Source organism: Danio aesculapii, chromosome 3, assembly GCF_903798145.1.
Source record: "Danio aesculapii chromosome 3, fDanAes4.1, whole genome shotgun sequence".
Lineage (NCBI taxonomy): Eukaryota > Metazoa > Chordata > Actinopteri > Cypriniformes > Danionidae > Danio > Danio aesculapii.
The window spans coordinates 32,976,418-33,002,793 of NC_079437.1; the positions used below are offsets into that span (position 1 = coordinate 32,976,418).

General features: G+C 38.8%; 2 protein-coding genes across 5 annotated transcripts; both read left to right on the forward strand.

Moving 5' to 3' along the window:
* The first annotated feature begins 879 nt into the window (after positions 1-879).
* Positions 880-17,152, forward strand: LOC130221330 (nucleus accumbens-associated protein 1). 4 transcript variants are annotated; one of them, XM_056453758.1, is made up of 6 exons: positions 880-1,511; positions 4,866-5,900; positions 7,311-7,478; positions 10,232-10,337; positions 10,416-10,513; positions 12,216-17,152. In XM_056453758.1, exons 2-6 carry the CDS (start codon positions 4,895-4,897, stop codon positions 12,521-12,523), a joined length of 1,686 nt encoding a protein of 561 aa, XP_056309733.1. In that variant the 5' UTR covers positions 880-1,511; positions 4,866-4,894; the 3' UTR covers positions 12,524-17,152. The 4 variants fall into 4 exon arrangements, with proteins under 4 accessions (XP_056309733.1, XP_056309730.1, XP_056309732.1 ...); XM_056453755.1 differs by having other exon boundaries at positions 884-1,511; positions 7,308-7,478; XM_056453757.1 differs by lacking the exon at positions 880-1,511 and adding an exon at positions 1,863-2,010 and having other exon boundaries at positions 7,308-7,478.
* A 2,643-nt stretch (positions 17,153-19,795) lies between these two features.
* Positions 19,796-21,008, forward strand: ier2a (immediate early response 2a). The gene has a single exon (XM_056451529.1). It carries the CDS (start codon positions 19,883-19,885, stop codon positions 20,423-20,425), a length of 543 nt encoding a protein of 180 aa, XP_056307504.1. The 5' UTR covers positions 19,796-19,882; the 3' UTR covers positions 20,426-21,008.
* The last annotated feature ends 5,368 nt before the right edge of the window (positions 21,009-26,376 follow it).

The window sequence follows — 26,376 nt, forward strand, 5'->3', positions numbered from 1 at the left end:
GTAATCTAGGTCAGGAGTTTTTAGAGTCAATGGAGTGCTGAGGGTCTGTGAAAACATCATTTAATATTAGGCAACCATTATATTATATGTTAACATTACTTAAAAGCACAAGTTTCACTGAATAATAGTTGCTTAAAACACTGTGTGGATTATTAGAATAAATAAGTACATTTTTACTTAAAAAGCAAGTTTGACGAACTTAAAATTACAAGTTAAAATTGATAAAAAGATGATGTTACTTGAAAATGTAAGATGAGAACATGCAAAGTCTAACAGGTCAAACTAAAATAAAATGAGTTTGAAATACTCAAAAGGCTGACTCAAATAGTGTAAAACACACAGCATTTTGCAGTGTAGAAATTGTGTGTAGCTAGGAACAACTTATGAGACTAATTTATAGTTATGTGACTGAATATATATGTAACATGCTTTTCCCAAGTAAATCCTGTCAATTAAAAATGTTATAAAACATATATATTTCACAATATTCCATTCTGGATAAGCGAGCAAAATGGTTTAAACTAAAGTATAAACAAACAGAACTGCAGTGAAATAATAAACATACCCCAAATCTGGCAACCCAGTGTTTTCACTTTCACAAAATCGTGACTACGGAAGCCCGTGCGCACGTTTTTCAGTCACAAAAAAAATGCAATTGGAAATGTAGCTCACCGGGGTAATGTAAGGACATCTATAGGGTCAGCACGTGACGTCACGCGTTCGTATGGGTTTTTTTTTCTTCCCTGTAGTGTAGAGCAAACACACAGATGTATGTGACCTGCAGATTGTGCTTTTCTCACGGTGCGGGGCAAACTTACATGGATTGTTCGAGCCATCAGTGAGTATGTAACGTGCATATTTTAATAAACAGCCTTTCTAAATCAATCATCGCCCTCAAACCCAATTGGCCTTTTCATAGGTTATTATTTAAGATCGTAATGAATGACACAGGAATTCCTAAACATGCGAGGATTCTTTAAAGCAAGCGCATCCCCAATTTAGTAGGCTAATCCTTTCGGGACGCGGTAAAATAACGTGTCTTCCATTTAAGTAAACTTTATTTGATGCTCCCGTTAACGTTCCCTCGCGGAGTTGATGGCGTTCTCTGCCTGCTCTATATTGGGGATCTGTCTGGCGAGACGTAGAGGCATGGCCTACTTTTTGCGCACGTATGGAAACGAGGCGGGTGGCTCTTTTCGCTGTTGCTGTGCCAGCCTATGCGCAAATACATCTCGACGCTGGATAGGTCTCCTGGCATTGAGGCTGCGCCTGTGATGATCATGCGATTGAGTGACGACGGGGAGTCATGTCTAGTCTATGCATGATCAGTGGCTCTGCGCTCCGTATCCCGCTGGAAAAAGAGTTCGCGCTCGATGGCTCTGCGATCGACTTCGCGCCTATGCCCACAATGAATGGCTGTTTCCAGCGCGAGACAGACGAGGCGAGAGAGTGAAGGAGAGCGAGCGCGTCGGACTCCATTGAAACACTTTGAAACGGCCTCCAGCTAAGGGGTGAGTATCCCGCCTTCGAGCGCCCGCAGCGGGCCGTGTGAGGCGGCGCGACGCCGCGAGCTGCTGTCCTGGCATTTTGACCGAAATCCGCTGGCTTTTAAGGTGTTTGGGGGGCATTGTTTTGGGGAAGGTGTGCGGTGGGGGATGGGCGCAGACTAATGGTACCAACAAAAAAAGTTTAACCACTTCACCGACCTCACTGACATGGCTGAACGCGCGTGCTGGCAGTGTTCCGGAGTTCGATCTGGCTAATTTAAAACGCCGATTTCCGGGATCTTTCTCATCTGATAGCCAAAAGGCTGATATTTGGCCTTTTTCATCTGGAGGTACCCACTTTGACGTGATTGATGTTGTTGTGGCGACGAGTACTTCAGTCATTTTCCTTATTGGCGGAGTCGAGCTGACCCCCCCTACTGTCAGCGCTGTTTCACGTCTGGCTCGCCCCCAGTTCGTGCATTTGTCCCGGGATGACCTGTTGATGTCTGTGAAATAAGATAAGGTGGGGTATCCGAACTAGCGCGAAATCGCTATGGAACATTAACTTTAAAATCCCGTGGACTGAAAAGTATGCACTCGGCTGCCAGTAACGGAGGGCACGTTGAGTCGTAGGAGATTATTGAGTGTAGCCGTTGTAATTGAGTGGCGTGGAGAACGGGGCGAACCCTCATTTCGGCGGTGCCGCGCTCGAGACGGACCCGTCTAGGCCCAAGGATGTAGGCAGGCTCGCTCCGCATTGGCAAAGACGGGACGAGAGCAGCAAACTTGCGATCCTAGTTGTGTCGCGGCGTTTGTGCTCGCTCGCATGTAGGTGCTGCATTTCTGACAGAGTGGGCTCATAGTGGTGCGCTTTTGCCATCGCTCTTCAACGGCCCGTGCCAGTGGAGAACTCCGGACGGACGGGCAGATTGACTGAGACACGGTTAGCCTGCCGCCGACAGAGCCTCATAACACTGCTCTACTGGCAGGTCTGGCGGCCAAAGGTTTGCTCTTAATGTTTCTCCTACGTTTTCCTGTACTGTTCTGCATTGTTTGATTAGAGTTAGTTTATGTACCGTCGTATGTTCAATGGCTGCCTCTGTACCTCCATCACACGGGATTGACATCACAGTATTAGACAGCATTTTATAGCTGAGTTGTTCTTTTTTATGTATGGGTAAACTTTTCAAGAGGCCCCAGGCATATTATATTTCTTGAATTTTAACCGTTTATGTGATATATTTGCAATTATAATATAATATTGTGCAAGACTTTATAAGCTATTTAATTAATCAAAACTGTCATTCAGTTTTATTAAGTGCAGCATACTTTTGTCCCTCTGACTTAAATATATGTGAGATGACAATCTTTATATTTTAATATTACTGTTTTGTACTTCTCTGATATGTTTCATATAAAAAGCAGCACGAACTATAAACTACCAGTCCAATTTTTCCTATTTAAAGTAAGGTAATAGTGGGGCCAGTCGATCTGGCAAAGATGCAATCTCGATAATTATTTTCCATATTGAACGACAACAATATATTTCGCTATCAAATGCTATTGCTTCCAGATTTAAAAGAGTATCCCAACAACCATGAAGCCACAAAATAATAGGGTTCATTAAATGGCTTAACATATTTTTGGCTGATTAATTTTCTGTGGCTGAACATTTGGTACATCAAATGATCAATATTGAGTAAAAAAAAGTCCAGGATTTATCATTGTTATTGACCTAAATTTTATCATGATTCGATATAATAATATTTATCAGCTCAGCCCTAGGTAATAGTAATAAAAGTGCTAGTTACTTTAATAAATGATGGCCACAGTCTGTTAATTTGAATTTGACAATAGGACACCTTTCAAGTTTCAAGGGGAAATTCAAGTTAACTTAGCTGCCTTTTGATATTGACTGCCTAAAACTGGGTTCCTACTAGTTAAAGTATAGGTTTTGTCATTGAGATTACAGAAAATTTCATAAGAATAACAGATGATCATTTAGCAAACTATTTTTTGAAATTAATTGACTTTTATGTGTTGTAGTTTATATATGATAGATGCTTTCAAACTTCATTGGTTACATGCCTCTTATGTGCAGTTTGGGTTGTGAGTAAACTCTTTAAAAGGTTAGTGTTTCCCTCCTCACGCATTGTGATCGCCCTACCTAAGGTGTCCCTCTCCTCCCCCACCCCGAGGGAAAGCTTCTTAAATAAACCCTGGGCCTCTCAGTGTGTATGTGTGCCACTGCTCTCTGGCCAACTGTAAACAAGCCGTTTTGTCTGATGTCTATGGTTTGTGTGTGTGTGTGCATGCAAGGGAGGGGGGAGCGAGCCTGAAGTCAGACAAAGAGGGTACTTCTTTTACCATGAACGTCCTGTTAGTTCTGTGTGATCAGATCAGATTCAGTGATTTTTAATGTGATGGCTTGTGTGGGAAACATGTGCCCAGATGTTCTGCCTAACACTGTCTGATATTGATGTGTGAAGTATGTCACATCTGAGTGTTATTCTGACGTGTTGGACATCATCTGAGGGCTCTTTTTACTTCTCCAAATGATTTCTGAATAATAAGCTGTCTTTTTTTATGGCGATTGCTAAATGCTAATGCATGATTTCCCAAAACGTTCTACTTATTTTGCTGACTCACTAAATTATCCTCCCCACAATTTTAAGTGCCACTTGCTTTAAAAATGAGAAATCTTAAAGACTACTTTTAAACTCTGTAGCAGTGTGTTGGACACTGTATTTGGTTGTAGAAAGTGCAGGTTAAACCTTCATAATGAATTTCCCCGGCAGCATGGCTCTAAGCTGTAATGATGGCTTTGCTCGTGGTGTCACATTTAGCAGTAATAAGACTGACTGCAGTGTCAGTCAAAGCCCATTGTTTTCCACCCTCTTCCTCAACTATGACCTCAATCACTGGTTTAGTATCTCTCTCGCGCTCTTCCCCCTCTCTCCCTCCCTGCTGTAGTACTGTAAAGAGTGCCATTTTATCTCTGTCTCAGCTGAATCACCATCTCATTCAGATTAGCAGTCACATCCCGCTCAGAGGATTTCAGAGGCCGATTGCCAACCCCCTATTATTTTTCAGAGTTTGCATGTTTTAGGCCAGTCTACTGAAGTTGCCTACAGGCTCATCCCTGGGGTCTTATACATTTCACCTTTTAATGTAACAGTCTGTTGCCGGTAGCTGTTTGTGTCTTTGCAATAAATTGTGTTGGATTCAGTGGATTTTACTGCTTCAGAAGCAAATGATGGTTTGCAATGGGTCTTCAGGGATGAACTACTGTGCTGCTCAGAGAATGCCGCTGACAAAGATCTCTTTCTTTCTCTTCCATCTGTCTTTCCCTCCTTCTCTTCCTCTGGTGCCGCTCAGATTTCTCTGGTGGTGCTGGCCATAGCGCCATGGCTCAGACCCTTCAGATGGCGATCCCAAACTTCGGCAACAATGTCCTGGAGTGTTTGAACGAGCAGCGGCTGCAGGGCCTGTACTGCGACGTGTCCGTGGTGGTAAAAGGCCACACCTTTAAAGCCCACCGCGCCGTGCTGGCGGCCAGCAGCTCCTACTTCCGTGACCTTTTCAACAGCAGTGCGGGCAGCAAAACCCCTACGGTGGTGGAGTTGCCCCCGGCTGTACAGCCGCAGAGCTTTCAGCAGATCCTGGCCTTCTGCTACACCGGACGCCTCAGCATGAACGTCGGAGACCAATTTCTGCTAATGTACACGGCTGGTTTCCTCCAGATCCAGCAGATCATGGAGAAGGGCACCGAGTTCTTCTTGAAGGTCAGCTCACCCAGCTGTGACTCACAGGGCCTCCATACTGAAGAAACCCCCCCTTCAGAGCCTCAGAGCCCAGTTACCCAGACTGCTGCAGGGGCTGCAGCAAATGGTGGCGGTGGGGTGGTGGCTACGGCGGCCAGTCGGCCAGCTTCCTGCTTGACCCCATTGCCTCTAGTGTCTCGAGTGAAGACGGAGCAACCGGAGACTTCACCCTATTCAGTGGTGTGCACACCGGTGGCCAAGCGGCTCTGGGAAGGAAGCAATCGGGAAGGCAGTGGAGGCTTAGGAGCAGCCGGAGGAGGAGGAATGAGGAAGGCGGCTCGTTTTTCCCAAGAGATGGCACGCGGAAGTGCCATTCAGCAGCAAGGTAGCATGGGACTTGGTATGGGTCTTGGAATGGGTACAGGAGGCCACGGTGCAGGCAGTGGCAGCACCAATGGTAACGGAACAAGCAGTGCCACCCCTGAAGGCACCAGCCCCGGTACTTTGAGTGCCTATGCCAGTGATTCGCCCATATCTTACCATGATGACGAGGAAGAAGAGGAAGCAGTGGATGATGGCACTGAAGAGCAGTACAGGCAGATCTGCAACATGTACACCATGTACAGCATGCTCAACGTGGGCGCTACAGGTGAGTCCACAGTGTGAATGAAAAAAAAACATAAAATAATTAACTCACCCTCATGTTCTTCCAAACCTGTATGATGACTTTTGCTTCTGTGGAAAAAAAGAGGTGACATTTGAACTGTGTATTGTTATTATGCATGCTTGTTTTTTCCATGCGATTTACACTGAATACAAACTGAATACAAACTTTAAATTACTCAATCAAAAGTCACTATTTGCCGAAGTTATCAATGTGACTTGAATGCTACTCTTAAAAATGAATGTTTCAAAATAGAGTTTTCACTGATGTGGTAGTACAACTATTTTTGTTATTTTGAGGAACATTTTACTGATCCTTTTTACATTACATCTATTGTGAAATGGAAATATTATATATAGTTGTTAAGAATTCTTCATGGAGCCATTGATTTAAAAAAAGAACAGTTATTAGTAAGAGTGTAAATCTCCTGAAGCCATTTGATAGCAGACACAGTTCAATTTGCAGTAAGAACTGAACATTGGATATAATATGCACATTATTGCTAAATGTGATTAATTTCATTAATCCACATATATGCTATTGCTTTTTTTTGTTTTTGTTTTTGCAGTTACTCTCAGTGATTGTATGTAGTTGATTGCAACTTTGATTTAAAAAACCAATCAAACATTAATGCATAGAACCAAGACTCATTTTCTTTTTTACTCATTCATTATACTAGAATTCACAATACTTCACAATAAGGATGAAACAATAAACTGGTACTTCAGTACTTGCATCTTGTGAGCTGTTGTGATCATTTAGTCAGTCAGACTCATAACTGAACAATTCAAATGGTTTTGTGACCTGGATGAACAGATTTATTTTGAAAAGGTTTACAAATTCAAAAAAAAGTTTTTGGTGAATAATGACAGAAAAAGCCAGTTCATCTTTTTTCAACAGAAGAAAAAAAGGCAAACAGGTTTTATGACAGAATATAGATTTTTAAGTTTTAAATTAACCCTTTCCAAACCAGCACTTCAAAAATCCTGTATGTGTTGTAATGTATGCAGTTTCCTGCTTTTTTGAGGTTCCCATTTTAACATGCTTTAATAACTATTGCCTACTTTTGTGCTTCTTAAATGGCAATCGCTAAATTCACACTTTTTGTTAAATGCTTCAACTGTTTGGAGCTCATGAATATTTTATCAGAAGGTCTTCTTATCTTCACCCAGACGGCATGAAAACCGAATGTGTTCTGATGCCTTTGGATTTCACAGGTCTTTTATTAGTCTTAGTCCCAAGAGCTCTGTGTTATCTGTCGGTTTTTGAGAGTCAAAAGATTTGAGTGCTGTTTTAATCTTTATGATGTCTAGACTGTGAGCTGAGCTCACGTTTATGTTTTCACACTTTCTCTGCTCTCTATAAACTTCCCTTCTCCGCCCTCATTTTCAGCAGGAGAGCGTGTGGAGGCCCTCCCAGACCACTCGGAGACACGGCCCAGGATGCGTGGCCGTCAGGATCTTGCCTCTCTCCCTGCCGAGCTCATCGCTCAGATTGGCAACCGCTGTCATCCCAAACTTTACGAGGAAGGTGACCCTGCAGAGAAACTGGAGCTCGTTTCAGGTCTGAGTCAGATCATTGTACCCGTATCTTAAGAAAACCCCTCAATGCATCAATGAATCTTGAGTCAGAGTTGCATTACAGTGAGATAAATCATTCTTTTGTTGTCAAGCAATCGTCATGTCACCGCTTATGAACTGTCTGCCGAATTAAGTTAATATATAGAAAAGACAAATCGCTGGTATAACTGGCATCATACAACTGAGTCATGTTCAGTAGCCCATGAAAAGCAAATGATCTCTGGTGTTGATTGATAGGTTGACAGTGTTTGGAGAAGCCGTGTTTTGGTATTGTGCTGTAGAACAGGTTTTGTTGAGTGACTGTAAAGTAATGGAGGCTTTTGTGTGCTGTAAAAGCGTGGCCTTATGTGACTCCCAGCCATCCGACTGGATCTGTTCAGCACACATTACAGAGGAATCCTGCTAATCGCTGGAACTTTATTTAAACAGCAGTCACATATATAAACATGCACCTCAAAGTGCTTTATAAACAAGATAAAAGAAAGTGTACGAGCAAGACCAGACATGAAGCAATATAAAGTGGAAAATGAAATGAGGAATCGAAACAGACGAGCGGACTAGCGATAAAAGGGACTTTGGGGGGAAAAAATGTCATCAGAAAGTCATTAAAAGATGAACAAATACAAAAGAGCTGGAGGAGGGAAAGCAGAAATGGAAATGAGACAAAAATGTTTAATTAAGAGCATGATGGAAAATAAGCCTTTGAATGATTTTGAAATGTAGTTTTAGGCAGGTTTTGTTCTTAGGATTATGACCAACGGCTGTTTAGTCTTTTTATCTGTAATCCTGGAAAACAAAACAAGCCGCTGCTTGATGATCGGACAGAAACAGACTGTCAATCATAGACCAAATTCTATGATTGTATTAGAAAACTGCGAAAATGCTATTTACTACATTTACATGTCAACTGGTATAAATGTGGATGGTTTGACTGTTCAAAAGTTTAGGGTCAGTAAGATTTTCGTTTTCATTGTTGATCACACAATGGATTAAACCAGTGGTCTCAAACTCAATTCCTGGAGGGCCGCAGCACGGCATAGTTTAGCTCCAACTCACACCTGCTGAATAGTCTCTAGTAGTCTTGAACACCTTAATTAGTTGGATCAGCTGTGTTTGACTAGGGTTGGAGCAAAACTGTGCAGAGCTGCGGCCCTCCAGGAATCCAGTTTCAGACCTATGGATTGAACTGATCGAAGAACTCACTTATATAATTATATTCTTATTTCAGATATGTAAGCTACAATGTTTAAATTATGTTTTTTAAAATTTGTCTATTCAAATAAAAAAGATTTCCAAATTATAAATACAGTATATTATTAATTACAGTTAATTGCAAATATTATATTAATTAACAGTCTTTTTTAGAATTTTTTAAAAATAATTGAACAAACCTACTAAATAATATATTTACTATATTTTATATAGTATTATTATTATTTATTTATTTTTTTTGACATTTGTACCAGTTTCAAATGGCCACTCACATTCAAGTCATCAATGTTTGCTAACAATGTTAATCTTTATCCCTTTACCCAAATTTACTAACTCTGACTTGTGTGGTCACCAGAAACTAGCATTCTGTAAGTGAACCACATTGAGTATTTTTGCATGGACACCAATAATTCAAAATTAATACGATTAAGACAATACTCTGATGAAGAGGCTACCAGGTAAACAGCGATTTATTATTATTTTTTTTATTATTATTATTTATTTATTTTATTAATTTAATTTGATTAATTTCATGAATGAACTAAACAGAAATCGGATTAAGGTATGTGGAGTATGCCGATTTTAGTCACATTATTTTAGTGGACTGCAGAACACCTTAATCAAACTATTACCATCGGATTTGGACATATATTCCTGAATGAAAGTGTCAAACTGCAGTTAAATTCGCCAAATTAAAAATGGAACACCCAAAATTACATGAAACTCTGGAGGAAATGTGGATAGTGGTGTAGCAATGACATCAATCGAATTATGTGCTTTAACATGTGAAACGGGATCATGAAAGGAAAATTCAAAAAGCAACTCACGTAAACACCTCATTCATATTATTGTCTCATTTAGATTAAAGCAAATAATCCAATTACTGATGTAAAGATAGTCACTGTTGTGCATCCATCTCAAAGAGGCACAAAATCACTGTTCCCTGCTGGATTAAATGTAGTTTTTTTTAATCATTTGTTGCTAGTGTTTGACAGTCTCTTTAGAAGTTGCATATAGTAAATACAACATAATTAACTGAAGTATTGAGAGAGTAAAGAAAACATTTTCAAATTCAGATATTAATAGGTTGAGATGATGTGTTTATATAGCATTTTTATTTAAAGTTAGATTTCAGAAGTATCTGCAATTTGCTTATAACAATGCCAGAGTGATGAGCACACAAACGGATGCAGCGAAACAACCACCATATACAGGTGCGGAAAAGCTACATAAATAGAAAGTGGTTGTTAATAAAACAGTCAGCACTCAAAGTTCACAGGTTACAGTCACTATTAACACACATGAATGATCTTCAGTGCTAATAAGGAGAGCTGCGTGTCTTTCTGAGCTTTGTGTGATTAGTATTCATTCATTAAGCATTCGTTTTTGGGACTTGTATGCGTTCATGCAAACTGATGAGTCATGAAGCATTTGTCAGTGTTTCAATATAGATCTGCTAGCATATCTGTCCTAAGTACATTTAATATGAATGCAGTTTCACACTTTCACATATATTGGTCACAGGCACCAGTGTTTACATCTCTCGAGCTCAGCTGATGAACTGTCACGTCAGTGCTGGGACTAGACACAAAGTCCTTCTGAGGAGGCTGCTGGCTGCTTTCTTCGACAGGTAAGTCTAAGAAAAGTTGTCTGCTATAATACTGAAACCGCGGTGCCTCCGACTTTCCTATTTCTGTATGACACACAGGAGCACTCTGGCCAACAGTTGTGGAACCGGCATCCGTTCCTCCACCAATGACCCCAGCCGTAAGCCGCTGGACAGCCGAGTGTTGCATGCAGTCAAGTGTGAGTTCATGATTTTATAACTCTCAGCAGCTTACTACTTTAATGGCTGTGTACAGCAAGCACTACAACTACTCAAATTTTTATTCTAGTTTAAATTGAATTGAGTTTTAATTCTGTAAGAAAAGAGAAGTCACTAGAATCACTTTCAGAACAGTTTTTTGTTGAATGCTAAAACACAACGTCAGTGAAATTCAGCATTACATGCACATTCATTTACAAGTAGCAGACCACTATACCAGTTAGAATATATAAGAAATGTTAGGAGGTATTATAGTATTGTCACAATATATCAATATAAAATTGCAGCATTGTGTATCATATGTATCTTAAAAGTCTTGATTTAAAGGAACAGTTCTCTGAATTTTTTTCCCATTCTCCTCTTGTTACAAACCTGTCTAAGTTTTTTTTTTTCCACCAGCTGAACACAGAAGAATATATTTTAAAGAATGTTGGAAACTAAATGACATTGTCTTTCATAGTATTTTTTTTTGTAAACAATTGTTTTATTTCCGTTTTTGTTTAATATAGAAAGCATACAGCATATAACTATATCGTAAAAACAAACCCTAAATACTTTCATAGTATTTTTTTCCTGCTATGGATGCTTATGGCTACTGGATTCTGTTATTTAAAATATATTCTTTTGTGTTGATTACATACATAAAGATTCAAAACCATATGAGGGTGAGTAATTGGTGATTTAAATGTTCATTTTCAGTGAACTATTCCATTAAAGTATTATTTACATATAAATGTTATTGATCAGTGCATAAACGGTGTCATGTATGCCTAGAAACTCACATATTTGAGTTCCCTATTTGTTAATTGTTAATGATAATTAATAATAAATCAATAAAATTGTATTTTAAGTATTTAAATAAAATATTTGACACTTTGTTTGTAATGTAAAGTATGAACTATCTATAAAATTGCAATGAAGATCAAAATATGAACCAATGTCAGAATAAGCTCAAATGTAATAGTTTTAAAAGTGTAGCCCTGAATTTGTGCTGTTCAAAAAGAAAAAGAAAATGTCAAGTTTGTAACGTGCATGGGACGGTAACCCTTTTCAAATAGACCGCGGTTTGAAAAAGTCAAGGTTTCAAAACCACCAAAATTTTCTACTATACTATTCCTAAGGTATATGTGAGGTTTTTTTTTAAGCTTTGTTTTAACTTTTCTAGGAGAACCGTATCTCTAGCAGAAAAGATATCCAAGATGCTGTTTTAAATGGTAAAGAAATCTGTGTTTTAGAACGTAATGAAGACAGCAGAAGTCAATGATCAATTTGAATTATTTAGCCTGGCGTGTTTACTGTTACAAAAATATTATAAAATTTTCTTAAAAAAAAATATTTTGAGTTCAAAGGGTTTTTTTTTTTACCCAGATGTTTATAAAAATCCTATTTTAGAGCAGTAATTACAATACCGTGAAACCGTGTTATTTTTATCCAAGGTTATCATAACGTATAAATCTTATACCGGCCCATGCCAAGTTTTTAATCAATCTTGGGATAGTTTGGGCTTTGGAGAATCCATCGTTATTGTCTGGGAAATAAAGAACAAACTTCAAGGCTGGATTTGATGGAGGTGTTGAACTGGAACAGACAGTCTTCAAATGCTGCCTTCGAAGGATACAATGTCTGAATTGGGACATGGTTATAGTTTTAGTTTATTAACGTCTCCCTCTTGTATATCAACAGTTTACTGCCAGAACTTCGCCACCAGCTTTAAGGAGAGCGAGATGAACGCCATTGCGGCGGACATGTGCACTAATGCTCGGCGCGTGGTGAGGAAGAGCTGGATCCCCAAGCTGAAGCTACTGATGGCGGAGGGAGATGCCTACGCCAGTTTCCTCCCCGACAGCAACAAGATGGAAGCGGACGGCCTCAGCGGCGAGCCAACCTTTGAGACTGCAAGCCTTGAGGGCGGCGCTTCCGTGGAGACCGGAGGATCCTCGGGCGAGTCTCTGCAAGGTGTGGGTGGAGACAACGGCACTTTGTTTCAGTGAGCGACCCGGCGAGGAAAACCCTGCCCCATCCCCTCTGCCGCCCCACCTCCTGCCCGCCTCCCACCCCGCTGCGTGACTCTTGGGCTCTGCTGCTTCTGCCTGGGATGGGAAAGGGAGAGTCGGGTAGGAGATTGGAGAAGAAAGCACGGTCTAGTGTTGGGAGGAACATGGGGGTTTATATCGGGGCGCCATTTTCTTTTCAATCATTTTTGTTTTTGCTGAATAACCCTCTTTTGCACAGAAGATCCCCTTTGCCTCCATGCTCGGCAAGTAAATCTAGTCACCGATGCTATAGGAATGCATAATTAGGACCAGGAAAATTATAGCGACGGGAGGCGTGAGGTTCCCTGATCTCACTCTACTGAATTTGAATGTATTAGTTTGTAGCACCTGGCTATGTCAGACTAGCCGATTGTATTTGGCCCTGGAGAGAGACAGGAAAAATGCTTGTCATAAGATCTAAAGGAACAGCAGATGGAGAAAGTAGTGAGGGAGGAGAGGAGAAAGAGAAGTAGGTGGCATATTCTGTCTCTCGTACTGTCTAAAATGGAAAATATCTGATATCCTCCTCTCCTTCCATTCCTCCCAAAATATATGTGGGATCTTAGTCTGCCACGTTCTTTGTTTTTTATGTCACCGTTTTCTCCTTCCCCCTTATACTTGTTCCACTGTGTGTGATTTTTATATGAATCCAGAGTTGATGAAAGATGATTAAGGACTGTAAAGGATAAAAATATATTTATCTGCTCGCACCTTTAGAGTTCGAGAAAGAAAGAAAGAGAGAGAGAGAGAGAGAGAGAAGGGGATTGTTTTAAAATCTCTACTTTTTTTTTTTTTACTTAAATGTTTTTCGAGACACCTTGTTATTGGGCTTTAAATGGAAGTAGTGAGAAAACGGGGACTATTTTTGCATAAGGATGATCTTGCATTTCAAAGACTGGTGCTTGGCTTGTATTTGGAACACGATTGTGTCCGTAGCTGAATTCGATTGACCTATAGACCAGTGATGTACCATTTGCAGCTCTCATTATTTAAAGTGACAGTTTATTTGAAAATGAAGATTTGATCATTTACCCGCCCTCATGTTGATTCAAACTCTTGAATATGACCCGTTTTGGACTCCCTTGACTCTCGTTGTATGCATAAATCTGATCAAAACATTCAAAAAGTCGTTCCACTGAAGAACTAGCCAAAGCGTTTTGGAGTGGCATGAGGGTGAGTGAATGATAACAGACTTGACTAAACTATCATTTTAAGAATTGTGTAGGACATCAAAACGTAGTGTTTTTAGCTGTAAACCTTTTTAGCTTTCTTCCCCCTCCTCGTTATCGCACACAAACACGCTTTTACAGCCCAGGGGGAAGGGAGATTGTGCTTCTAATTGTTAGTCACTTTACTGTCTTAAGGTTTGGGCCTGACTTTGTGTGTGTTTGGGAGCGGAGGAGGGTTTACATTGCCTGTGTCCCAGGAGAGGAGGAGCAGAATGATTAAGTCTCTCAATGTTGCCCATGTCCCTGTTTGGGCAGCTGCGTGTGTGTATGTCTGTGCTCGCTTAGGCAAGCATGTCTGTGTCCGCACAAGTCACCATCTGTATACATTCCTCGCACATAGTTGGCACTGTGTGTTTGCATGTGGGTGATGTGTTGATTCGAGGATTTAGGGTGTGTTTATGTCTCATATGGATGCTTTTAAGGAAATTCGGCTGTCTGAAGGCTTGCTGTAACCCATAAACTTTTTGCATATCCCAGATTTCCATTGAGATTTGAATGGGATTGCATGTTGATGTCTTAATGTGCACCCAGGCATAGGTTTTAAATGCACATGCCTCGCTAAAACAGAAACACGATACTTTAGGCTATTTTAATATTTCATGCCCGAGTTATTAGGCCATGTGTGTTTGTGTAAGCCCTGTTTTTTTGTGCTACTGACCTCCTGGGACACATACAGTAGCCGCCCCCTATTCTGACAGAGGAAACGGACCTCTTTGCACCTTTTCGTAGACTGAACTAGAGCTTTTTGCACCTTTTTTGTAGAGGAGAGTGGTGGAATGTGCACCTTTTTTGTAGAGCGTAATTGATGGTTTTCGGACTAAACTTCGTGGATGTGGATGTGTCGGTATCTGGCCCGGAACAGGATGCACCCCTGTGTCTGTGGTCATCTGTGCTGAATACTGATGTAAATATCGAAGAGACTGTTGAACAGATTTTGACCACGTTTTTTAACGGGTCGTTCATCTTTTTAATTGATGGCTTACATTAGGTCTTTCACCCCTCTTGTTTTTAGCTCATGTTTTTTTTTCTCTCTTTTATTTGCATAACCAAGTCTGGCTTATCTGCTGTTTGTATATCTGGAAATTGTAGTTCTGTTTTGTTTTCAGGCTCAAGAGTCGTAGCAAATAAAGTGAACTCCTGGCAAGTTTACTTCTTAAATGCAGTCTGGTTCAGGTCTGACCGGTGACCTCATTTGTTTGTTTGTTTTCCTTCAATTTTCTTTTGGACCAGAAGACAATATTGCCTCTTGTGTAGAAATGTATAACATTCGCCAAGCCTGCAAAATCAACATCTGGGAAACGTGCATGTCTCCATTTCCTTCTGTTTTTTTTTTATATTCTTTTAGCAGACCACGTGTACTGTATTTACTTTTCAACTACTACTAATTCATTCAAGGTGAAAGAGTTGACTTGCCAAGTTTTTTAAGGATACAATATAGAGTTGTTTGACTGATGATAGAGTACTGAGTATTTTTTCATTTCTTTTTATCGACTAAAGTGCTGGGAAAGTGGGGGGGCCATGGTGAGGGATGTACTGGTGCTATGTGTGCTATTCTTTAGATGTTAAAGGCCTGCTGGGTCACTGGTGCCTTGAGGAGGACTGCGGGAGACGGACTGCATGTGTATATCTGGGTGGGGTGTGGAGCAACGGCAGCGCTCCTCTCTCTCCTCTCGCGGGCTATGACTGTGCCAGTGTTTATGCGTCCTCCATTTTGATGGCACAGATCACATATGCTGCATGCGTCGCTGGAGAGGAACTGCTGTGTCCATACGCCACCTGCTGTCTGTATGTTGTTACTGCGGTTTAGATTTAACTACTTACAGTCAACACCAGGGGGTGTCATAACTGAGAACGATCACTATTGTTGGCCACAAATAAGGCCTTTCTAGTACTGGGAGGTAAAAGGTGATGTGTGTAATTATTATTTTCAATGTAAAAATAATAGAAGTAAGCCATTTGTAGGTTGATATTTTTCCCCCTCCCAAAAAGTATAACACTGTGGCTCTGTGGCACTGTCAGAATGCTGCTCTGTTTGTTTGAGCATCACAACCAGCCTGAAGGAGCATCAACCCATGGCATTCAAGATCAATATTTTTGCGATTCCGTTTCAAATTACACACTTCACCTTTTAAGATTGTTTATATTTTTTATTTTAAGTTAGTAAAACTTAAGTCTCGCCTGGTATGAAAGGTTTTTATTAAAGAGAAGTATATAGTGGGAACGAAGGGACCAGTGTTGATTATTAAAAAAGAAAAAGAAAAAAAAGTTGGCCCGAGTGTCCATATCACGCTGCCTATCTGTCAGCTCTCTGTGCCCGAGCAAAGCACCTTTTTCTGGGGTTTGCGTTCATAGACGTGCTTCTCAGAACCTTGCAATTCAGTCTGACTGTGTCGCGGAGCTCAGAGAGCAGATAGATGGAAGACGCCTGTGTGGTTGGAGAAAGAGCGTGAGAGTTGAACTGCCCATAAGTCTTGTCATTCTTCCTTGTAACACAGTTTGTTGGGGTACTTGTGCATTGTAGATCATTGTGAATTTGTAACCTGGTGGATTGCTGACAGCATGCGAGAGCGAGAGAGCTTGAAGCGATGTATTAAAAATTGAACTCTTTTATAAATGCCGACTGTCTCTCCTCTCTGCAAAGGCAGAAACCGGGCACATTTTGCAGGTTTCCCTTCAGCTTGCAGTTTTCGCTACTTTTTTGTCAACCTAAGTCAGCAGAATGCAGCACTGCTATCCCATTAAATAACAGACATACAACATGAAGATACTCTCACCTCTTTCTCTGCGTGTTGCATTCTCTTCCAGCACACCCCAACACTCTGCTTTCAGTCTTTCCCCTGAAATGAGATGATGATGATGATCATGAATATAACCCAACTTTGCAAATGTTTTGGTAAAGTAACGTCTGATAGCCGGACAACCGGGTTGTCCATACATGGTATCATGAATTACGAAGAAATACAGACAGGATGGGGGATGACATCAGTTTGCTTAAACACTCAAAACAACAAACTGGTTGTGAACCTTTTTTACGATGCAGTGTCTCACTTTCTATGACTACATCCCTATACAAATCTATATACTGTATATTACATAGAAGCACTAATGAAGTTTGATTGTTAGTCGTGCACTCTAAGCATGAGTTGTAACCCATACCCAGCTGTGCTCATGCAGTGACCCTGTAACGCCAGTGCTCATCCACTCCATTCTGTCGGTGTTCAAAGTGCCAATAACTTTGTGAATCCCTAACTGTGACCCAATATTATCAAAAGTAATTGCACATTAACTACTGTAAAAAATGAGTAAGAGAAAAGTCAAAGGATACAGCTGAATATCTTAATAAAAGTTTGTAACAAAGGTTTTTGTGTCTGGCTCTTTTTTCACAAAAATGTTTGCTGCTTGTAATTTAAAATGGCCTATATGAACATGGACTTTTAATTTCCATTTTAAAAATTGTCACGTTTTTAAAGAAATCAGCTATCTTCACTGCCCGTTAGATATACGATATGAAGTGGGTCTCGGATCGGACAAGAAGCCATGCATTGAATTCTATTCCCCCTGCAATGTCTTTAAAATATGAGTTTATTTTACCCCATTATTTTCAATGGATTTTTTTGCGCTAGCCTGTTGCTACTGACGTTGCTTACAACGGTCTTTTATCTCTTTTTATGCTTGAACAACTAAATGAATGCTTAAATCTATTTAACTGAATATATTGTAAAGACAACCTTGTGAAATTGAAGTCATATTAAGCTTTCACTATAAATGTATCATTGGCTCTAACACTAGCTGTGTATACACTGTAAAATAGTGTATGATCAATTAGTCGTGACAGCATTTGTTTTTAGTTCATTGTAACTTATTTAGCTAAGTTAATCATGTTCTAACTTAATTTTATAAGTTATGCAAGCTGTTAAGTCAGTTTCACATAATATAAGTTCAATGGACTCATAAGGTTAATTTGATTCAGCTTAACATTTAAGGCAATCTGAGTTTTTTGAGACAACTTAAATTGCTTTGTTCAATCCATTCAAATTTGTAAAAACAATTAAGTTAATTCATTTGTGTTGGGACAATGTGATGGAATTGTGTGAAACCCATCATTTTTACAGTATAGTAAAGCAATATTTTTTCCTATCCAATTGGCTGGTTTTCTTGTTATAAAATAAACCAACACTTAACATTCTAGCTTGATTTGAGATTTGCCATCATCTTAAACAATCTTGCAGCTGTCCTTAGAAATCTGGTCAAGCCACCTGGTTTTAAAACTATTCATGCGCAAAGTATTTTTAATAATACCAATACACTGGAATCACAGATCTTTTTCCTGATTATTACATTTTGGTAAATGAATCTAAATGCAAATTTCAGTTTATAAGTTTTGGAATAATATTGTTTATCAGGTGAGCACAGTGTGATGGTCAGTATTAAGGCACAGTTTGCAAAATTTCCTGCGTCCGACACTTTAAAAGCAGTGTAAGTACACAGCTCCAGTTTTCTAAGGACCATAAAAAGGAGCTGAACTCTTTTCTTGTATCAGGCTATTCACTATTGTCTTGTAGACCTTGGGAGGTTTAAGAGCTTATTCATCACAACTGGCCCTGAGCTGTAGCTTTATTTGATCACAAAGAATGAAGAGCATGTGCAGGCTTTCTTGGCAGTCTGTCTATATCTGCAAACCAGATATTTTGTCATTTCATTTTTTAATCAATTGCCTGTTTGTTTTCCCTTTTTAAAGAGGTTTTGCCTGTGAATACGGAACGTCTGTTAGCATGTCTTAACAATTGACATGCACTCATAATTAAAGCATTAAATGTATAGTTCCTTCCTCCAAGCACGATATTGAATTCGTTCAAACGAAACGCGTTTGATAAATACATAGTTCAACAACATCTGGGAATGCAGCGTTCGTAAAACGGAGCTGTTACGGCTTTTATCAGAAAACAGCTGGATATACGCCGTAAATGGGCAGAGGAAGCTCGACGCTCTCGGGTAATGTGAAGTTATTGGCTATGACGAATATTCTGAGACAAATAAGGCATCCGGAAGTAGCCTATGCGCCCACGCATCATGGGTTTTCCACAGAGCGGACTAACTGGCGGATGTTCCTTTTATGGGCATAGGAGAATGAGGAAGCCAACCATAGCCTTTGGAACTAAAGTGTCTTCTCCAACCGAGGCTAAGAAAGGGGCAAAAACTTTTCACATTAGACAATATGATCTGTCTGTCTGTCGATATATATATATATATATATATATATATATATATATATATATATATATATATATATATATATATATAGTAACTAGTAATATAGATAGTAACTAGTAATATATATATAGTAACTAATATATATATATATATATATATATATATATATATATATATATATATATATATATATATATATATATATATATATATATATATAGTAACTAGTAATATAGATAGTAACTAGTAATATATATATAGTAACTAATATATATATATATATATATATATATATATATATATATATATATAGTAACTAGTAATATAGATAGTAACTAGTAATATATATATAGTAACTAATATATATATATATATATATATATATATATATATATATATATATATATATATATAGTAACTTATAACAATATCACCATTTGATTTCAATGAATGATTTAAAATAACAAAATAAAATGTACTAATAACACACTCAGTAAAAAAGTACTTATAACACTTTTATATTAGGCTACATCAACGTTGCATAGCTTCTTTCCATTTTATAAGGTCAAGTGATGGTAAACTGTTGTGCTAGCAATCTGATGATTAGTTTAGAAATGATGCATTTTCATAAATCCACTGAAGGATTACATCAGGAACTGTGTGATACACGTCCTGACTTATTTCCTCAAACAGAACCTCAAGGCATGGGAGGAGCCCGAGTGTCAAGCGCATACGTCACCAAAACTATATAAAGCGCGCTGCCTTTACGCTGAGGTTTACTTCAGTGAATGAAACCACGGTGAAAGTAAACTGAGCTCATATAAATATATCTGCACATTATTTGTGTGCTTGAGAGGTCATTGAACATCTAAGAACAATGGATGTCACAGCAGAGGCCAAGCAGATAATGGTCCAGGCTTTGGGTAAAATGTACAGCTCGCGCAGCCAGCGTGGCGGACTTCGGCTCCACCGGAGCCTGTTGCTGACGCTCGTCATGAAATCTGCGAGGGACATTTACCACTCTGCCCGACTGATGAGCGAGAAAAGCGGACAATCTGTCACAGAGGAGAGCACAACACACACTGACGAGCCCATGGACACATCGAGCTCCAAGGCGACACCTCTGCGCGAGACATCGGTGCAGTCCAGCGAGGATGGGCAAAGGTCCGGACTCGAGGGTCATTCGCATCCACACAACCCCGCGGTGGACAAAGAAAACTGCAGCCCATCCAGACCGGACCGTCACTCTAGAAAGCGACGGAGCAAAACTGCCACGGATCCAGAATTCATCCCATGCAAAAAAGCCAAGCTGGAGAGCGCGGAGGTCAGGGGGGTTCTTCAGAACAGTTCCGCTAACTGCGGCAGGGCGCTGGACTCGCTGTCACTCGTGCCAATGCCAAGGACAATAGTCACTTTTTGAAGAGACAAACAACAGAAGGGCAGCGAGGTGAACTTTGCGCACCACTGGAAGCGGATTGTGGCGCAGAACTGCCACCGGGCAGTGTTGAGGGCACTTGAGAAGGCAGTGGGTAGTTTTACTCACAGTGGAACAGTGTGACAGCTGGTTACTCATCGGAGAGTATTGGGTTGTTGTGGACATTCTGACTAATGGTGCTTCTTCAACCCGTCATGTTTCTCTGAGTCAGGACATGACGCGGTGTACTTCGACGAGAAGTGTGACTGGGAAAACCACCACGGACATTTATTTACATCAACTTTCTTATTTATTTGTTGGTCTGGAATGTTTCTGGATGTTCTGTTCATGTACTTTTCTAAAGGTGCTGTTTGGATTGTCAGCCCAGTCATTACACTGACTGACTCACTTGCTGGAAAATCCACATAAAACTGTTGTGGAAGATTTTAGCTGGTTTGTTAATGGCCAGGCTAGTCAGACTGTGGATGTTCATGTAGGTCAACATGAAATAAGCTATACAACAAACATCTTGATGTTATGATTAAGTCTACCTACCTCATTTTGTACAATAAAAGATGTTTAAACATATCATTTTCTCTGTGTGTGTGTGTGACGCATTCTGTTCAGACCGGTTTTTCCGGGAAATGTTTTGACTGTGTGTCAGCTAGTTGAAAGTATTGGCGGTCATGTGACCGGAGGCGCGGATGGCTCACGGGCAGGAGGTGTTCGCGGAAGGCAGGAAGCGGTGAGCCCGTCAGGCCGGATGAGCACTGTCGACACTTTTTACACTCCCACTGCTTTTCAACCCCCTTTAAATGGCTCAGGATATGAGGAACAAAAGAATTGAAGCTGTAAAGGGATTCAACAATTTACAGGTTATTAGTGAGCCATTAGGAGGTGTTATCCAAACACGTGCTTTATAGCTGTTGTCCTGATGTTGTCAATGCTGTTTAAAGTAACCAATACGCTTAAGCTGTCCTACTAATGTGCACTGGTTGAGCTACGTTAAGATGTGTTGCTACTACAACAAGATGTGTAGTTAAAACACAAATTAACCATTATTTAGTTAAACTGTGCTTATTCAAGAAAGTGAAACGTGTGTGTACAACTAACCTTATATCGGTGTTAATATCCAAACTGCAAGGAAAGACGTATTATTTTTCGGCGGTATTCTGTTGACGTTCTTCGCGCGCTTCCAAACTGCATTTTGGCGCCCCCTATAGTACTAATTCACTTCGGCACATCGCCTACCCTTCTATATATATGGGTCGCCACCAGAACAAACCCATGTGTTTAACATAACATGCACAAGTATGTTTTTTAATGAATGAATATGATTTTTTTTAATTGAGTGATAAATCGGTTTAGGTTATTCGTTGTTTGTTTTCCAACGGCTCTTAGCATGGCGCAGTTGCTATGGTTACGATTTCTGTTGATTTCTAATATTGTCGCCTGAACAAAATTCGAATAAAAAGCAACATTTATTTGAATCAGTAGGACATACAGCCGTTCAAAAATAAATTATAAAATTCTCATATGGGTTTTTGACTTAGACGTGTTCGCATTAAACATGATATTAGTTTTTATTCTTTGTATGAAGACAATTCTTGATAATGTAACAAAAAAAATCGTCATTTAGTTTTTTTAGTTGCATAAAAAAATACGCTGTGTTTTCTGTCATTTATTCATTTTAGACAGCAATACCAATGTTTTTAACTTCAGAAGAGATAAGAGAATAATATTTGCTAGAACAAAGTGGTTGTCAATAACATCAAATAAAGAAGGTATAGAATAAAACACATTTTACTCAAGCGATACGCTATAAAATCTAGTAAAATTAGCATTTATAATTTTTATTAAATATATTTATTAGTATTTGTATGATTTTATTTAGACTAATTAACAATAAACATTTAGTTTAATTTTTAACATCTTTTTTTCTACAGAAAGAATTAATACATGCAATTGAATGACATGAGGGTGAGTATTAAAAATTATGACAGGTCCTTATTTGGATTTCCTCATTACTTTGATCAGATTTTTTCTATTGATCTAGCCTGCGTTAAGATGATTCGCGAGTTAGGAGTTTTTTTTCCAACACGTCCAGTGAATTAAATGGACCAAATATGTTTAAAAGGCGAACAAACCAGCGTGTGAGCCAAGTGATTATTTGCTGTTGACGCAGCAGTCTCATGCCCCACGTTGACCACGGTATCAGAGCCGGAAGTGGGGCAGGAATGGGCGAATGAGCGGAAGGAGGTGGGCTATTAATAGAGCAGAGGAAGTACTGTACCTTCACACATCCGCACATCTGGCTAACACACAGCAGACAGATAGCTGGGGGGCGGGGTGCCGCTGAACGCCTGTGAGCCCATCGATTGTCCTGCTAATGGAATGAGCCGCTCCCCCTCCCGAGTGTGAAACCCGAGCCTCCAGTGTCTGAAATCTCTCAGGAATGCACTGTTAGCTCCTGCAATCTCCTGACCAAACGACTTTACAACCATCAGATCAGCACAACCACACACAAAGACCTGCAGGAGCGGAAGAGGACAGAGCAAGGGTAAAAACAAAATGACACAAGCTAATCATTTATCAGGACACCCACTGATACAGTAAAACAAATGACACAACTCCCATAATTTTATATGGGAGTAAAATAATTACAATTAAAAATTGCAATAGCTCATAAATATAACAGAATTGAGATTTCACTAAATAAAAATGCATTAAAAAGATTTTTTAAAAATGTTAACGAATAATGATACAGTTGAGCTGTTCAACTTGAGACAGTAAAGGAGGATTGACATTGGGCATGGGCCGGTATAAGATTCTGATGGTATGAAAACCTCGGATAAAAATGTCACGGTTTCATGGTGTGACGGTATTGTGATTGCGGCTCTCAAATACGTTCTTCTGGCTAAAAAAGAAAAGAACAATCCTATTGAACACAACATATTCTATTTTAAGAAACATTTAATATGTCCTCCTGAGACCCAAAGATATGTTTTTCTTTTTTTTTCTGTGATTTCCTACATCCTTTGGGTTAAAAATTCAAACAATTTAGAGTTTTTACATTTTGTTTTTATTTTTAATTTTACAGTATGTCCACCGTAGTGGACCACAGGACCATTTTAGTTCGAAACGACCACCACTCAGACAACAAAACTGTACAGGATATGGCTGTAAATGGATATTAATCCAATATTAATGCAACAAAAACAAAACAAAAGCTATTTTTTCCTTTCGTATTGAAATTCCTGAAACTGTTTAGTCTGAAAGAGAGCTGAACTAAAAAAAATAAAAGAATAAATAAAAAAGTGATGTTAATCCAAAACAAATTGAACATAAAAGTGATTTAAAACTGAATGGCATTCTCTAATTGTCTCTAATTCTCTAATTGTCTGATTGTCAGACTCTAAATCAGAGTCTCCCTTAACTCTCTTATAAAGAATCCTCTCTGCTTCAGTTCTGCCCCGCACAACATGCAGTCGTTAATTACATTAGGATGGTCCTGGTGTCCACTATAGTGGACATTTTAAAAAGAATGATATTTTGAAACACAAACAAGTTAACAGTTTTGAAAGTTAAATTTATTGTTCCTGACACATTAATATACAAATATATATGTAATAATAATAGTAAAAAAACATTTAAAAAGCTAAATTTTACATGCCTCTCCTTCCCATAAAATGTGTTTTTTTTTTTGTATGTCGGCCATTTTGGATGCAGTGTAAGAAGTGGTTCCTAGCATGCCAGCCAATCAAATGAAATGACATATCGCTAGAAAGCCCAGGATGTCTTCTGAACAGTACAACGGGACTTGACAGAGTAGCTCAAAATATTCAAAGAAAATGAATGAAAACACAATGTCCACTAGAGGACACAAGTCAATGGGCGGGGTCATTGGAGGATATTTTGGAACTGTAAACAAGTCAGGCTAAAAAATGTAAACAAATCATTGACCTGCTATCTTAATTAGTTTACAAAACAAGTGTCCTTACAACTTGAAAATGCATCTTTGGATTTATTTTCTTTGGATATAAAGTTATCAAACCACTGCTCTGTTCAGATGCACAGCACATAGGATGCACATAGCATCCTAGGATGTTGGTTTATAAGCGATTTGTTTTTTCAAATGTTCTCTAAATCATGGGTTGACCAGTAGCTTTTGATTTGGTGGGTCATTATCTGCTGGAGGTACTGTTGCCCTAAAAAACTAAGTTAAATAATTGGGGGGAAAAAAAAATTTGTCGTCATATGTTTTCCTAACCATTAGGCCCAGTCACACTAAATCCCAACAGCGAAAAACTAAAAAATAAAGGTTCTTTCTTGACACCAATAGTTTCAGGAAGAACTTTTACATTAAAAATTCTTTAGATTATTTAAATGTTTCTCCACACAAATAAATTAAGTTCTTTTAAGAAAATGGTTCATTTATTGAAAATGTTTCTTCCGTGGCGCAGGTGCCAAACTCAGTACACTAAGAAAAATTACTTGGCGGACTTGTAATAGTAATAAACATAATGAATATTTTTAACAAATTAATACGTTTTTTTACTCGAATATTTCAGAAACTTACTATGAATTTGTTGCAAACACACACACACACACACACACACACACACACACACACACACATATATATATATAATTTACTTATGTATTTGTATTTTTTTACTATTAAACGCTTTGTGTATTATCTTGCATAATATTAACAAGAGTTTTTAGATTAATGCCTTTCCGTGAAACTTAAGTAGAATTTACTTAAAATTTATAATATGTGGATGTGGCTTCCAGAACATTCTTGATCACACCGTGATACTGAGTTTGATTCACCAAACACCAAAGAAATCCCAAAATGATTTCAATGTCAGGGTAAAGGTCAGAATGACTAGTCGAGAAATGCCTGCTTTATGGATTCATGAGTATTGGGTGCCCCTCATTACCGGAGGTCACATACAGTTGAAGTCAGAATTATTAGCCCCCCTTTGAATCATTTTTTTTTTCTTTTTTAAATATTTCCCAAATTATGTTTAAAAGAGCAAAGAAATGTTCACAGTATGTCAGATAATATTTTTTCTTCTGAAGAAAGTCTAATTTGTTTTATTTCGGCTAGAAAAAAAGCAGTTTTAAATTTTTCAAAAGCCATTTTAAGGTTAGTTTCAAAATTATTAGCCCCCTTTAAGGTAATTTTTTTTTAGCTAATCAAGAAATTGGGGAAAAAATAAACAGATGGGCCAATAATTCTGAATTCAACTGTATGTCTGCATTTTCAAAAAAAAGAAATTGAAAATACGCTCCATCTTTATAAATAAACCACAGATTTGAGTTTTAAACTACAATCTTGCATTAAAAATGGTTAAAACTTAATTTCATGACCTTGATGCCACAGCTCTGCACAGCTTAGCTTGAACCCTAATTAAACAAACCTGATCAAACTAAGAGTCCTTTGAAACCTTGTTTGAAACCTCAAGGTGTTTTGAAGCAGAGTTGGAACTAAACTCTGCAGGGTTGCAGAGCTCCAGAAACTGTGGCATCCTTGCAAAAATCCTAATTTGGAACCTTTATTTTTAGGGAATGCTTAAGACATAATTCTAAAATAACACCCGAGTCCTGACCACAGCTAAAAATTAACCCAAATAAAATCAATTTATCAGTAGTTGTTATGGTTCTCTTTAGACTAATTATTGGTGTTAATAAATGTTTAGTTTCAGTCTTAACATGATCTTTTTTTGTTGTTGTTTTATAGAATAATAATACATGCAATTGAATGACATGAGGGTGAGTATTAAAAATTACGACAGATCTTTATTTGATGCAATTGAGTTCCTCATCATCACTGAAGCTCAACAAACTTATGATTATTTTGAAATCTGCCTCATCAGATTTTTCTTTCGCAAACTCATTCATGTAGTTCAACCAATTCTGTTGAACAAGAAAAAAAAGGAGAACAATTT

Excerpts from the sequence above, each read along its gene's own strand:
- LOC130221330 (XM_056453755.1), top strand. The coding sequence starts at position 4,895 with ATGGCTCAGACCCTTCAGATGGCGATCCCAAACTTCGGCAACAATGTC. Across the intron at positions 10,338-10,415 it reads CTGGCTGCTTTCTTCGACAG|GAGCACTCTGGCCAACAGTT; the intron begins GTAAGTCTAAGA and ends TATGACACACAG. Across the intron at positions 10,514-12,215 it reads AGTGTTGCATGCAGTCAAGT|TTTACTGCCAGAACTTCGCC; the intron begins GTGAGTTCATGA and ends GTATATCAACAG.
- ier2a (XM_056451529.1), top strand. The coding sequence starts at position 19,883 with ATGGATGTCACAGCAGAGGCCAAGCAGATAATGGTCCAGGCTTTGGGT.